Here is a 14,645-nt window from a genome sequence, read left to right as displayed (position 1 = left end):
ATTCATAGTTTGACCTAATGAATGGATGGATATCATCGAACAAAGTATATGGTAAGATCACCGTATTGTAAATAACAATTCTCAAAACCTCTAGTGCTTTGACACTCAATACTTCGAGTCAACATTCAACAGCCTTATTCACTCATATTTGGCTTAATACACATACATGTTGGATGTTCAGCATCTAGTCAATTAACGGAGACTAGCATGATGCAATCAGTACGTTTGTTCAATCTTTACAAAGACCTCAAATTCTAAGGAACTTTTACTTTTGTTAACAGCCACAAAGCTACCAAACTATTTTACTGTACTTGATATATATGAGCAATCAAAACGATCAGTTCTTAGTAGGACAAGAACAGCAATTGTTGAACTCAACAAGGGCACACCAAGCAGGTTGTCAAATTTAGAGAACATTGCTTTAACATGAGGTCAAGAGAACGCTAGTGGTTTCTCACTTCTTATGCATTCTAGACTCGGGAGAGTTCTGATGGATTGGTGACAAAGGCAGTCTTGACGAATCTGCAGATTCAAAATCAATCCTTCGTCCGAAAGGACTTTCATCATTCGCGCTTGACTTGCGTTTACCCTGAACAAATCGAAAAAGATGCATTAGCATTCTTGATATATATATAAGCTATCAAAACTCTCTCTATATATAATATTATATCCTCCGGATTATCTGGGACAAGAAACAGTGCCTATTCTCAAAACAGAATCACCCGGACTCACAAATTGGCATTCTAATCAAGAAACAGTGCCTATTCTCAAGATAACTGAAAATTCTGATTTATGTTATCCTCACTTTAGCAGAAGCGCTTGCGGAACGCTTGTGGCTGTTGGATCCTTGTTGCTGCCTCTCTCTTTTCAGTAATTCTAGCAGCCTCTTGTTCTCTTCATCCAGCATTTTGTTCTCTTGGAAAAGAACCTTGACCTTGAATGATATGTAAAACACAAGATTACTTGTCATGCAGACTGTGAATAGGCAGAATAAGGATGAAATGGATTTAAAACCTCCTCTTCAGCTCTGTGAAGATTTATCCTTAAATGTTCCTTGTCCATGTTCAGGGACTCAATTTCGGTAGCCAACGACTCCAGCTATTAAAAAGGATTACATAGATTATCAAAAGAAACAAACGTATATGTAGAAACTGAGTCAATATATCTCTAAATGGTTCAAGACGCCACCAGTTATGTTAGGCATACAAACATTAATTTAACAAATCATTGATTTCAAGGGCAGAGAACCCAGAAATATTAAGAATTAGGTCACTGATAAGATAGTGACTGATGAGTAAAATTTCAATAGAATTGTATTTAAGGAATTCAGATGGTATCTAGTGAATCGATAGGCAGCTTACTGGCTGCAAAGAACTAGTGAACGAAATTACATCCTATTATTCTTTATTTAACTTGAAGGGGGTTTTCCCCAATAAAACAAAAGCAATCATCAAAATAGAGAACATGGCATTTCAAATCAAAATATTGAAATTATTAATTATGAAAAAAAAGTCTATTTCAAAGGCTGTCAAGAGAGCCAGGAAGTGTCCACTAGCATAATAATCACAAACATGAACAGAACAAAATCTTCAGATGAATGTAACATAAGAAGCAACATCAAGCATCCTGTGAAATTTTTACAAGCAAAACTGAAGATAATAATAGAAGATCAGTTGCTGTAAAGCAGCCAAGCAATGGAGGTCTTTTCTTGCATAAAAATGAAACAAATGACAACGGATCAGATGAAACAATAGACTAGTTGGTCTCTCAAGCAGAATTGCATAAATACATACTATAACCAGTTAACTGTCTGTATGTCAGCATGGCTATGGACAGTAAAATCACACACAGAAATCAAGTTAATGTTACATGATTCAGAGAAAGGCTTGGACAATTGGCCCATAAAGGAGAACAATATAAATACATACTATTGCTATCAGATGATTTTATTGTGCCTAACCAAGCATGATCAAGCTTTCACAATGAAACTGCAGTTTTTACTTGAACCATTGCATGCAAGCTCCAGTCAATATATGCAGATATGAACCAATGACAGTCTTATACTAAGTTGCATTACATATCCATGCTTGTTAATTTTATGAGATTAGATTAGTAATTCAAAGAAAATTCCCTAAAAATCACAACCTATAAACATTAATATCCCCATTATGAAAAAAATACTCTTTTTCAAAGCTTTTGATGTTTTCCTACACACATGAAGAAGGCAACACGAAGTAGGTTCAAACTGAACAGATTAAACATGCCCTTCCCCGGAATTGAATGCTCGAATGAAGTCAAACAAAAGAACTTGATTCTTTCCTCCTTATTTGATGAGTGTTGAAGCTAATCATATATATTTTTGGACAGTATTATTGAATGATGCACCCATTACCCGTCCAGATCCAGCAATACTAGTAGTGTTTTTCCAATATATCAAGAATGAATCTGCTTCCTCTGTGACAAGTCATCCTCAATTATTTGGAGTTGCAGCGCAATCCAAACAGTCTATGATACAAGGTCTGTGTGAAGTTCGTTCATCAACAATGTTTGATACATTAGCTTCACCAAGCAAACCATAGGTTGAATACACTATGACTATACTCAACGACATGACCAAACCAAAATTTACCCCATCCAAAAATTGCACATGGGAGTTTTTTATAAAGAAGATATAATTGTAATTTTGTGCATATTTAGGTTTTTTCCACTCTAGTTCTCATAACCTGGAAAACAATCTGAAAACATCTGCAAAAACATTTCCCCAGAAAATTTATGTATTTGAATGAAATAAAAAAATTTGATTTCGTCAGTGCTTAGATTTTGTTTTCTAGTTTTCACATCCATAAAAACAAATCTTTAATTTTCCTAGTACATAATACCACAGTGAAAATTCCTTTTTTTTTCTTTTGGGATAAGTACTCCAGAAACTTTCTTGAATGGCAATGCATATGAATATGATGCAACATGTAATCTGAGGTATTTTTTTACTGAAGAAGATAAATAACGCGCAAGGATTCAACACTTACGTTAGAAGCACCTTGCAGCCTCAATCGTAGCTCCTCATTCTCCTTCCCAAACTCGTCGCACGAATCCATGATTCTCTCCAAGTCACGCTCATATAAAGAGCATTCCTCCTCCAGCTTGCGGGAGTGATTCAACAAATCACCGTACTTTGCCACATACATCTCCTTCTCCTCCACGCATCTCCTCACTCCCTGGGCGTTCATGCTCGCCTCCGCCTATCGATCAAAATAAAAAGCGTAAACAACGAAAAAAAAAGGTTTCCAATCAAGGAAATATGAGAGCAGGTAACAAAGAATACAAACCCTATACTGCTCCATTCTCTTGTCCGACTCCTTGAGGCGCTCTTCCAAGACAAATACTTGATCTTGGAGGCGGTGCCGGGCGTCCTCCGAGGCGATCAGTTTCAGGCTGAGACTCTTGACGGAGACCGGGAGACCCAGCGAGCTCTCGATGGATTCTTTGATGTAATTCTCAGTGCGGGGGGAGAGATCCATCGTCTTCGGCGAGAGCGGAGCCAGAAACGGAAATAAAACCCCACCAACGACGAAGGTATCGCAGCTACCGGCGGCTATCGGGCAGACGGAGCGGCGGAGAAGAGAAACCCTAGGAAGGCCAGCGGCGATGAAGGAAAAGTGTTTCAACAAGGGCAAACGGAAACCCTTTTGATTTGAAATCAATGCACCAAATATAGCCGTTGAGCAAAGAGAGGAACCGTCGGGCAGACTTTTCCACGCGGCTTTTTAAATTAAATAAATTTAATGGATAATTGGTAAATTCAGCGAGAGATCTTTTAGAAATCTATTTTTTTCACATAGATATATCAAATATTGGACTATTATCATATAAAAAAATATATCATTTTGTTTTCTATTGGTATATATAATATTTATAAAATTCTACAGCAGATATTCAACAAATATCAACATGTTACAAACTTACAATCATTAACAAATTTAATCTAGTTTTATGATTTTATGAGAATAGATATCATAAATGAGAAAAAACAAGGCCTGAAAAATCCTGAGGAGAGTAAATAAATATAAAACTTTTGCTCCACGGAGAAGGATATTCTTGTAACTTCACTTCTGGAAGATCATCATTCTCCCTGGCAGCATTCTTCATATTTGTATAGAAAATCCTAATTTTCCCTAGAAAATATTCCGTTTGGGACTAAACAACTGAGTGTGGTTAGTAGTGAAGTGATCAGTGAGCTCCTGGAGAATCTCATGCTCATGTTCAAACTATTTATCATGCTCCTCATGGTTAGTCTCCAATGTCCCATGTTCCCTTTCTGCATCACGGCGAGTCGGCGACAAACTCGCCGAAGTCGATGCGACCGTCCTGAGACAGGAAGGTCAGGAAATCAGTAACAGATTAGCCATGGAAGCTAAACACGCAAAGAGATATACAGGATATAATTGATTGCTCACATTGTCCTGATCAACTTCTCCGATAATATCATCAATGAGAACATCAGTGAGGTTGTGCTCCTTGCAAGCTTGCTGAAGTTCATCAACTGTGATATGATATAGCGACTACCATCCTTGTCAAAAGTAAGAAAATGCAGCAGCCAAATGCTCTTCCCGCTCCAGTTTGTTAAGGTGTATCGTAGCAGCTATGAATTCCCTGTAGTCAATGGTGCCACTGTTGTCGATATCTGCATGTTTTATCAGAAGAATGTCATTCCAAATGAGAAAGCGTTACAAAAGTTTATTGATGCTGACTGAAAATAGTGAAGACGGTTGGTTGATATGTGACTCTTCTGTTGATTGTATAAAGTCTCTGTTATACTTTGTAATATAAAGAACGTTAGTGTCGAATTAGGGGAAGGGCCCCCGTGTTGGTTCTCCGATGTTTAAGTCAATTACTGGAATAGTAAAAAAATAGTGGAGAAATATAGCAACAATGAGAGCTCAATCATAAATAACGCATGCTTTTACTAGTTCATTGACTCTCTTTATATAGTGCTCTAGTATCAAACGTGTACCCCCGGGGCTATGGTGCAGCAGTAGGACATCTAGGTTGTCACCCAGGTACCCACGATTCGTGCCTCAGTTATGACAAATTTACAGAAATTTTTCCTCCAAATGAGGCATGCAACTAAAGGATTGTTGGGCTCCTGGGCGGCACGCTGATTTACCCTAGTGGCTGATGGGAAATTTCCATGAGCTGGGTCGCTCACCCCAGACTCGGCGTTACCCAACCTGGTTAATCATTTTTCCCAGTATCAAACGTGTATGCTTCTCAATGCGCGTGCATATTTTCCTAACTTTTCTATGAAAAAGACACACCCGAAAAATGTATCTGACACTATTCCTTAATAGAACGTGCAAATCCTGACATGACAGTGGAATCTTCCGTCGTACGATTTGTCTATTGACCATGCCCTATTGTCAGCGGCACTGATTCCGAGAAGGATATGTTGATCTATGTAAGGGGTCCCGCTGTTTGGCCGAGTAGGAGAGCCGCTTGATCAGGATTCCCCGCCCGATGGCTCAAGGTTATTCTTTTCCACGGTCACTCAACCCAGTAGGTCATCCCTTACTCGACCGGACAGGCGATTCGATCGGATTAGCATTCACTTGGTCACAGTTATAAGCATCTAATATCTTCTTATAGTCGTCCTAGTCGGATAAGCGATCTGCTTAGATAAGCCCTCAGGCCGATCAGAACATTCATGCCCGCTCAGCATATTGTCACCCGGTCGGCTGACTTTAGTAAGCCGACAATTTTCTTCCTTTGATCGACTTAACTTTAACTTTCACGCCGATCATATTTTCCACCCGTCTTCAATATGTCCCTTTTACCATCGCATCATTTATTATTTTTGGGATGCTATTTCACTTACAGCATCCACGAGAGCACGAATCTCGCATTCTTGCTGCAACGAATCTCGCATTCTTTCAAATTCGAACCGTATTTTCTAGACCTTCTTTTAGTTCATCAAATGTGATTGCGCCGCTGTTGTCGGTGTCCATCGCATGGAACATTTCTTTAAGTCCAGCAATCTCTTCTTCTTCTTTAAGTCCAGCAATCTCTTTTAAGTCCAGCCATCTAATTCTATCTTCATCTTCTTCATTGCCGAGAACTGCTTGAGTCTGAGAGAGTACAGCAGGATCTAGTGCACGGTCTGGAGCTAGCTACCCCATTTTCTCAAATCTAGGGATGACCTGAGGGCAATCAAACGATTGCCACCAACATTCATTGACAATCTGGGTTAGAAGATGACATACAGAGTACGTCGTGAACAATAAGACGTTCTGAGGGACGGGAACAAAGCGTCCTCCTTATGAGATACTTTGGCACTATCAGAGATCATTGGCCATGGATCAGAATCGAAATCCATGACTCCCTTTAGAACTGCATCAAATATCCCTTGTTGTGTTTCTGCATGAAAATAAACAAGACTGAAACTACTATAAGAATTAACACGATCACTGAAGGAAATTAAATCAGAATTGTACCTCACAAGGGTGGTACGCCACATAGTAATATGTATAAGATCACTCCTGCTGTCCAAACACCAGCTTCTGGTCCATAATGCTTCCCTAGTACTTCAGGAGCTACATAATATGGGCTGCCAACTACATCAGTGAAAATCTGACCTGAACTAGCAAGAAACCCAATTTATACCCGCTCAGATAATTATATATTTATCCTCCAAATGATGCAGATGTAAGAAAGTTAGAACAATTACACACAAATTCAATCAAACTTTAAAATTTATAAATAACTGTAGTTTGGGATCGATCTGTTTCAGTGACGAAAGTACCTGTCTTGAAGAAGATTGAGAGGCCAAAATCTATGGCCTTGAGCGAGGAGTCATCGTCCTCATTGGCCAACAAGAAGTTCTCCGGCTTGAGGTCTCTGTGCATGACGCCGAGAGAGTGGCACGCCTCGACGACGCCGACGATGATCCTGGTGAGCTCGGCCGCCTTGCGCTCGCTGTATTGGCCGCGTTGGATAATGCGGTCGAAGAGACAGCTCCATCACTATGTGCACGTAGAGCGCGTCCTCGTACGCGCCCTTGATGGCCACCACGTTCTTGTGGCCGGAGAGGTGGTGCATGATCTGGATCTCCCGCCGCACGTCCTCCTGGTCCTCCTTCGCCACCAGCTTCCGCTTGCAGATCGACTTGGACGCATAAAGGTGGAACCGCCACCCTAGTGGTCCCTTGGCCTCGGCCCCACAAGATTCCAGAAGGAGTAAATCACTATTAATGCTATTAATGCTGGGTAGGATAGATGGTAGGGGGTCAAAGGAATTTTTGGCACAGTAGATCAGAGTTTTATCGTCGAGTGCAACTGGCGATCTTCGACCCCACGATTTTATTGGCAAGCTGCAGACATCTGACCAGCTGATCCAGCCCGTGGGGTCCTTCCTGGTGGCCATCGAAGAAGAGAATGGAAATCCGAGGGAGATTATGTCCGTAATTTGGATTAACCGGACCAGTCTTGACCAGTCTTGGCCACGCGACATGGATTAACCAGCTTCAATTAAGCTTAATTATGTCCGTAATTTGGTAAGTAATTTTCTGCTTTAATTTTGATAAAATCATGTCTTATTATTTTTGTCTTAGTCCTTAATTAGAATTGTGGAGTGTTCTTTGAAACACAACCCGTAAAGAAGAATTTAACTGGATTTATTAGTTACACAAAAGGGGGGAAAAATAAACAAAAGAGAAAATTACAGAAAATAAAGTGACCCATAGACTCAAAACAAGCTGAGTACTGAAGTGCATCAATCCACAGGAGATTTAATACAATAACTTATACTGATTCCATTACTTATTTAGAATAGTTCCCCAAATCTTGATATTAATAGTTAATAATAGAGTATAATATAATTAAAATCAGAGTTTATGCGGCAATTAATTTCGCTATATTAGTTAACAGTAGCCGCGCAGGAAGAGGGTGTTTGTTCTTGGGCCGCCTCGTTGGTTGATAGATTTGAGCACCAAGCGTCGTCGGTGATGAACTGCATCCAGGCATCGTCCTTGTCGTCGTCATCGGCGCACGAGGGCGATCCGACCGGCATGTCGATCGGAGACGACGATGTAGTCTCGTACCCGGCAACGGCGGCGGCGGTGAGGGCGACGGAGGTTTCAGCCATGCTCGTTAAGCTGCACTGGCCATGAGGCTCCTCGACGTCGCCAGTTATCACATTCTTCTTGAACACTCGACATAATGCATAAGAATCCTTGACAAGAACAAGTGAGCAACAGGAGCCATAGTCAATATAATATAAAATATATTTCATTAAAATAAATATTATTATTATTATTATTAGTATTAAAATATATAGAAGTGCTTTAGTTATGGGAAGAGGAAGGAAGCCTGGTTGGAATGCAGCAAGGAATAAAGCGGAAAGCTAGCTAGCCACCCTGCACCGACAACATTGTGCCTTCCTTTAATGCATTAATTTCTATGTAGATTGAATTATTATATAATTAATTATGATAACTTAGGACAAAGTAAATCTAATGTCTGACAATTACATATAGTTTAGGATTAAGAGTATGCTAAATCTTGTCTTCTATATTATACGACACGGACCAAAGCCAAGCAACCACCGCACCATCTTTAACTTTGCATGCACTTCATGCATAACCCACGTACCCTCTCACTTAATTAAATGCATTAAACTGAAATTAGAGAAACAAATTCTTAATTAATATACCTAAAATCTACCTGTAATTAAGATTGATGATGATGATTAACATACGAATTAAGGAGAATGAGCATTAATTATTTATGCACCTGAAGCCCCATCGTATCCTCGCACTCCTTGTCGTCGAGGCGATACTCATGCATGACCCAGTCAGTCCTTCTGCCTTGTGGTGCTCGACCTCTGTAGTAGACTAGGGTTTTCTTCATTCCTATAGCTCGATTCTGATGGCAAACTCGTCGATCTTTTCCAGTCGACTTCCAGTAGCCTGCTTGAGTTGCACGATTTGTGCGAAATCCGTTCGGATACTTTCGATCTCTTGGGCCAAAGAAGTACCATTCAGGATCTCTACTTGGTAAAAATGATTTCTCTGTGGGAAATTAATGAAAATGGCGATATATAATTAAGTTGAGAACACACATAAAAATGGACACATAAAGAGATATGAACAGATATAAAATAACCTGCAAGTTCCCAGGGTTCGCACTTATACAAGTCCACCTCAGGGATGATATCGAGTTCGATCTTGAGACCGTGGATCTTCCTCTTGAGGTAGTAGTTTACGAGCTCCTCGTCGGTCGGGTGAAACCTAAAACCAGGTGGTAAACCCACTGGAGCCATCCCTGGATCTCTATCTATTCCTCTCAGTTGCCTCAATTCCTCTATCCTAGCTCCTCTGCAATGACTTGTGCAAGCTAAGCCCACCTCTCCCCCTCAATTAATGCTGTGGGCTGTGCCTTTTGTCCACATTTAGAAGATTCAAAGCACACTCTATTGGATTCCTACACTTTTGCTTTCTCATATGTCTACTTGTCTCAGCTTACTATTTGTTTGACTTGAGTCTTATTTGAAAAGTTTCATGCATTCACACATTAGCGTAATGACCTCATTTTTTTTCTCTTTTTTCCCGGCCCTTTTGTTTTAAGAAAACAAAGCAAACCATTTTTCTAATGTGTGATAATTTATTGTGTAGTGATGCAGCGCGCGGTTTCCTTTAATCCTCACGTGTCTCATAGGTCAAAAATCACACTGAGTTGTCAGTTAAAATTAAGATGAGATGGAGATACACGGGGGGTGAAACACATCCTAAGGACTCAGGGCTAACCCACTCAGCCCCATACACTCATCCCCAAAGACTCAAAGTTTGATTAAGTACAGGTCCACTGCAATGACTCTTGTCGCGGCTCAACTCCATCTCAATCTTGGTTTCAACTATCGACTCCCTCTCAGTCTTGATAGTCATACATCGTCCTCTCATCTCAGTCTTGGGTCTTGACATTATCTTAGTCTCGAATCCCGCTGTCCTATCAATTTCAATTTCAACTATTGACTCCCTCTCAGTCTAGGCCTCAACAACAGTTGTCCTCTCATTTCAGTCTTGGGTCCTTACATCAGTATCGGATTCAAATATTCTCTCAGTTTCGGTTTCAACTACCGATTCTTCCTTAGTCTCGGCCTTAGCAACTAGTATCCTTCTATCTCAGTCTTAGCGACTGATTCTAACTTCGACTCCTACATCTCAGTCTCAACGACTAACCCAAACTCCGTCTCCATCTCAATCTTAGCGACTGATCTCGGCTGCGTCTGTCTACCTCGAACTCAATAGCCAGCACTCCCCGTGGCTCAATCTCGGGTCCTGACTTCATTTCCTCATCCTCAGATCCAGTGTATACCTCACGTGGCTTGCTTGAAGCATGTGAAGGATAAGGTTAGGGGTGAGCATTCGGTTAATTCGATCCATAAATTAACCGAATTAACCGAAAACCGATTTAGTGTTGGCTAACCAAATCATATCAAAGTTTTACTAAAACTGAATTAACCGAATTAGTTATTTCAGTTAACACTGAATTAACTAAATTTGTTTAAAATAATAATAAAAAGAATTTATACAAAATTAATATCAAATTAATCGAATTAACCGAATACTCACCCCTAGATAAGGTAACCTCCTCATCATTAAAGAGCATTCGTCCGTGAATATTCTAGGGCATGTGGTGCTAAATGAATGGAGAGACAGTTATTAGGTTGTCAGAATAGATCTCCTAGATGTTCTCTTACAAACACGTGTATATCATGAATGGAAATGCAGCTAATTAACGATTGTCAGATTTAGTTTCCTAGCCAGCTCATACAATGATGACATTGCAACTAACGTGGAGATGCTCTCCTGATAACTATATAAGCACTCAAGAATGTAATAATAAGAGATACTGATCTCCAATTCTAAACTCTCCACCAAGTTTTCTCTTTATACATCTTCTCACATATTACCTTAAGAAAATCCTAATTTGAGAGTTGGAGTGGTCCAAGATCCATACCCTAGCTAGTCTAATCCTCTTTTCGAGTGCTTCTTAGGTTCTTTCATCCTCTGGACCGACGACCTTCGAGTAAAAATGTGTGTCAGCCCGTTCATTAACTAGTAGTTTGGTCATTCACAGTATTTGACCGGAACATGTATAACTAGTGATAAAAAGAAATTCACTAGACGTTAGTGTAATAACCTCATTTTTTTCTCTCTTTGTTCCCGGCCCTTTTGTTTTAAGAAAACAAAGCAAACCATTCTTTTAATGTGTGATAATTTATTGTGTGTAATTAATGATAAAAAGAAATTCACTTAGCTAGGGATGAGGAACATCATGCATAGCTACTTCAATGGTTATCCTAAGCATAAATGAATCATTGCCACAACTTAATTCTAGTGATAAATAACTAGTTGTATATATGAACTCGTGTCTTACAACTTTAGAAATCGTGAAGAAGAAGAAGGAGAAAACTAAGGCTGACGCAGCTTTAACTCCTTTTACTTTCAATCTTGAGAAGCCTAGCTCCCTTTTCTTTTTTGGTTAATGATGTCTCTAACTTTTCATGAGTGAATTCGAAGAGAGGTCATTAAAATGAATACAAGAGCAGTCTTTACAGGTCTTGGGATGCATTAAAAAAGCCACAAAGAAAAAACTGAAAGAAAAGACTATCTACATCACGTTCGTCTCATACCAGGCTTATGTCAGCTTGCACATTTTTTTCTTTTAGTTTCTACTTTACGCTCTGTACTAGTTATTAGTAATATTACACAAATATTTATACAAAAACTATGCATAAACAACTTTCACGACATGTTTCGGGTATGAATATAATCCACAGATAACAAAGAGCCAGAGATGAAGTCGCACTGATCAAAGACATTCCAGTTTCTACTCATTCAGTTTATAGTCCACTTGAGGAGTCGATCACTTAATAAGGCAGGCTCAGTCATCGTCTTCGTCATGGAAGCAAGCATGCATAACGTCAATTTCTATAACTCAGAGCATAGTCGTCTGAAGAGATGGCTAGAGATCTTTCAGATAGATTGGAATAAAGGAAAAGACAACACAATGAGTGATCTGTGTTCATGCATCTCAGTGCAGATTATGTCTTGTCCTATGGAAAGTAAAGGGGTATATAATGAACTACGGAGCCTTCATACTGGAAAGGGATGCATCAGATCTAGCTGCTGGTGCTGTCTTATTTAGATAGAATGAAGCAAAGCCAAGAAAATTGTGCAGCAAGGGGGATGAGCATGTGGTTAATTACCCTGCACCATCACCCTTTTCCCTTGATGGAGGTGTAAAGACAAAAGAGCAGAATCAGCATGACCGATCGTGCAGGCAACTTTGTCTCATTTGAGGTCTGACTTCTGAGGGTTTGGTGCCGGCCTAATTAAGCAAAGGATTAGTTAAAAATAAAAGTGAAAATATGGGTCCTGATATATTTCATCTGATTTAGCTGATTCTTGATAGGGGTTGACCCCCAAAAACAACAAACTATTCAAAGAATCATTATTCATCCGCTTCAACTATTATCTCTCTTCCAAATCTTTTATATTTTTGTTTTTGTCTTTAGAAAGAGTAAATATAACACCCTTTTAATTTCTTATCTCAATCCCTCATTTAATGATGTGATGCCACCTATTTCTCCCAATGTTAGCATTATCCTTTAGTGTTTTCTCTTCATATTCTAACTTTCAGTGACAAATCTAATTTGGATGGGTGCAATTAACTTCTAAAATTTTAATATTTTACAATGTACTCAAGTATAGTCAGATTGATTAAAGATTAATTTAAACAGGATTGATATTTAAAAGAGAGAAGTTTAGTTAGGATTAGATGACTAGCAAGGATAAATCCTAACCGAAAGTTAGGGAGGTGAGAAGCCTACTAAGTGACTAATCCTAACTGGAGGTTAGGTAAGAGGAAGTCTTGGTGAGTGAAGTCAGATCCTAATGAGTGAAGCTAGGTGATTGAAGTTCTGTTGAGTGAAGTCAGACCCTAGTGAATGAAGCTAGGTGGTTAAAGTTCTGGTAAGTGAAGTCAGGCTCTAGTGAGTGAAGCTGGGTAATGGAAATTCTAATAAGTAAAATCAGGTCCTAGTAAGTGAAATTAGGTGGTGAAAGTCCTAGTGAGTGAAACTAGTCAATGGAAGTCCTTGTGAGTGAAGCTAGGTCCTAGTGCATAAAGTTAGGTGGTGGAATTCCTGATGAGTGAAGCAAAGTAATGAAAGTTCTATTGAGTGAAGCTAGGCAACCCTAGGGGGAGGGGGTAACCCTAGGTAATGAGAAGTCTTGGAGGAGTAAACTCCAAGCATGTGTAACCGACTCATTTTAAAAAAAGGACTCTATTTTAAAACACACATGATTCACCCCCTTTCTCACATACACTGATATTACAAGTGGTATCAGAGCGAGGCCGCTTTGATTTGGTTCAACCACTAATAGAGCAGGGGGTTAATTTTTTATTTTTACCTCATTTTTTTTTTTCATTTTAGTTTTAAATTTTTCGAATCTATTTGAATTGGTACAGATAAGTTTTTAAATTGCGAATTGTTCGGATTACTCGTAATTAGTGCAAAACCACTCAAGCCTTATTTTTTTTTTCTTTTCTCCCACATTATTGACCCTAAGACCTAGTCTTGGAAATTTTCTATAAAATATTTCTTGCAAGTATGCCGATGTCTCATCTAGAAGGGTGAAACATCCACAAACCTCCACCATACGATTAAGAAGATTTAAATTATTAGAGACGAGGAATGGAATGGTTATTGGAAAGTGAAAATATAGACAATTTTCTAATATTGGTAAAACCTTCTCAGGACTCAAAGTTGAATAGAAAGGTAATTGAGTTAATTTGTTGTATTTTACCTAACAATGTGTTGTGCAGATTAGACAAGTTCGAGAATGCATACGAACTTTGAATTCAGTTGATCAAGCTTCACGAGATCCCGTCGAAGCTAGAAGATCAAGTCGAATTCGAGATCAAATCTGAGTCTAAATCCTAGAGTCATCCTTGAAATCAAACTTAGAAGAATCAGATTAGACCAACTTAATAGCATTTGATCTTGTCCGAAATCGATGAAGGCGGTAAGTTAGGATGTGGCTCTACTATTAACTCAGCGAAAAATCCATGCTACCCTGCAACTAGGGCTGCAAACGAATCAAGCCGACTTGAAAATATTCGATTCATATTTGAATTTATCGAATTCGAGCCGAACTCGAACATGTTCGAACTTTTTTTTTAGCCGAACTCGAGCCCAAATTATATTATCCGATAGTTCACGAGTCACTCACGAGCCTTAATATTTTATTAATATAAGTTAAATATATATTAAATAAATAAATTTCGAGCCTTTTGAGTACCTAATTTTTAGCAATAATTCGAATAGTTCGCGAACATGTTCAAATCTTTCAAGCCGAACTCGAACTCAAGTTCTAATTCAAACCAAACTCGAATACAAAATTTTAAATTTTTCGAGCTTCGAATCGAGCTCGAACTCGAATATACCTATTTCGAGGCGAATTTAAGCCTTAAATTTTTCAACATATTCAGCTCGATTTGGTTCGTTTACAACCCTACCTGCAACACAAGAGTGTTAGTACCGGGTCAAGTAATGGGTCCCGACGTTGGCCCTTCGACACTCAAGTC

General features: G+C 39.1%; 2 protein-coding genes and 1 pseudogene across 2 annotated transcripts; all 3 read right to left on the bottom strand.

Annotated features, from left to right (window-relative positions):
* Window positions 1-112: 112 nt before the first annotated feature.
* LOC122011377 lies at window positions 113-3,678 on the bottom strand. The gene is made up of 5 exons (XM_042567764.1): window positions 3,327-3,678; window positions 3,027-3,239; window positions 1,015-1,098; window positions 806-934; window positions 113-589 (listed from the first exon to the last, which is right to left on the bottom strand). Exons 1-5 carry the CDS (start codon window positions 3,516-3,518, stop codon window positions 455-457), a joined length of 753 nt encoding a protein of 250 aa, XP_042423698.1. The 5' UTR covers window positions 3,519-3,678; the 3' UTR covers window positions 113-454.
* A 587-nt stretch (window positions 3,679-4,265) lies between these two features.
* On the bottom strand, window positions 4,266-7,416 carry LOC122005273 (annotated as a pseudogene).
* Window positions 7,417-7,731: 315 nt separating this feature from the next.
* On the bottom strand, window positions 7,732-9,399 carry LOC122011366 (NAC domain-containing protein 86-like). Its single transcript, XM_042567752.1, has 3 exons — window positions 9,156-9,399; window positions 8,784-9,061; window positions 7,732-8,223 (listed from the first exon to the last, which is right to left on the bottom strand). The coding sequence occupies exons 1-3, from the start codon at window positions 9,310-9,312 to the stop codon at window positions 7,909-7,911; spliced, it is 750 nt and encodes a 249-aa protein (XP_042423686.1). The 5' UTR covers window positions 9,313-9,399; the 3' UTR covers window positions 7,732-7,908.
* Between the last annotated feature and the right edge of the window lie 5,246 nt (window positions 9,400-14,645).

This window comes from Zingiber officinale, chromosome 1A (genome assembly GCF_018446385.1).
Source record: "Zingiber officinale cultivar Zhangliang chromosome 1A, Zo_v1.1, whole genome shotgun sequence".
In the NCBI taxonomy this organism is placed as follows: Eukaryota; Viridiplantae; Streptophyta; class Magnoliopsida; order Zingiberales; family Zingiberaceae; genus Zingiber; species Zingiber officinale.
The sequence above is the reverse complement of the archived record's forward strand: the minus strand, read 5'-3'. Positions and strand labels throughout refer to the sequence as shown.

Coding starts and splice junctions, on each gene's coding strand:
- LOC122011377 (XM_042567764.1), bottom strand. CDS start 3,518: ATGGATCTCTCCCCCCGCACTGAGAATTACATCAAAGAATCCATCGAG. Junction 935..1,014: donor TTCACAGAGCTGAAGAGGAG/GTTTTAAATCCA, acceptor ATATCATTCAAG/GTCAAGGTTCTTTTCCAAGA. Junction 590..805: donor CCGCAAGCGCTTCTGCTAAA/GTGAGGATAACA, acceptor CGATTTGTTCAG/GGTAAACGCAAGTCAAGCGC.
- LOC122011366 (XM_042567752.1), bottom strand. CDS start 9,312: ATGGCTCCAGTGGGTTTACCACCTGGTTTTAGGTTTCACCCGACCGAC. Junction 9,062..9,155: donor CGAACCCTGGGAACTTGCAG/GTTATTTTATAT, acceptor AATTTCCCACAG/AGAAATCATTTTTACCAAGT. Junction 8,224..8,783: donor AGGATACGATGGGGCTTCAG/GTGCATAAATAA, acceptor GTTCTTGTCAAG/GATTCTTATGCATTATGTCG.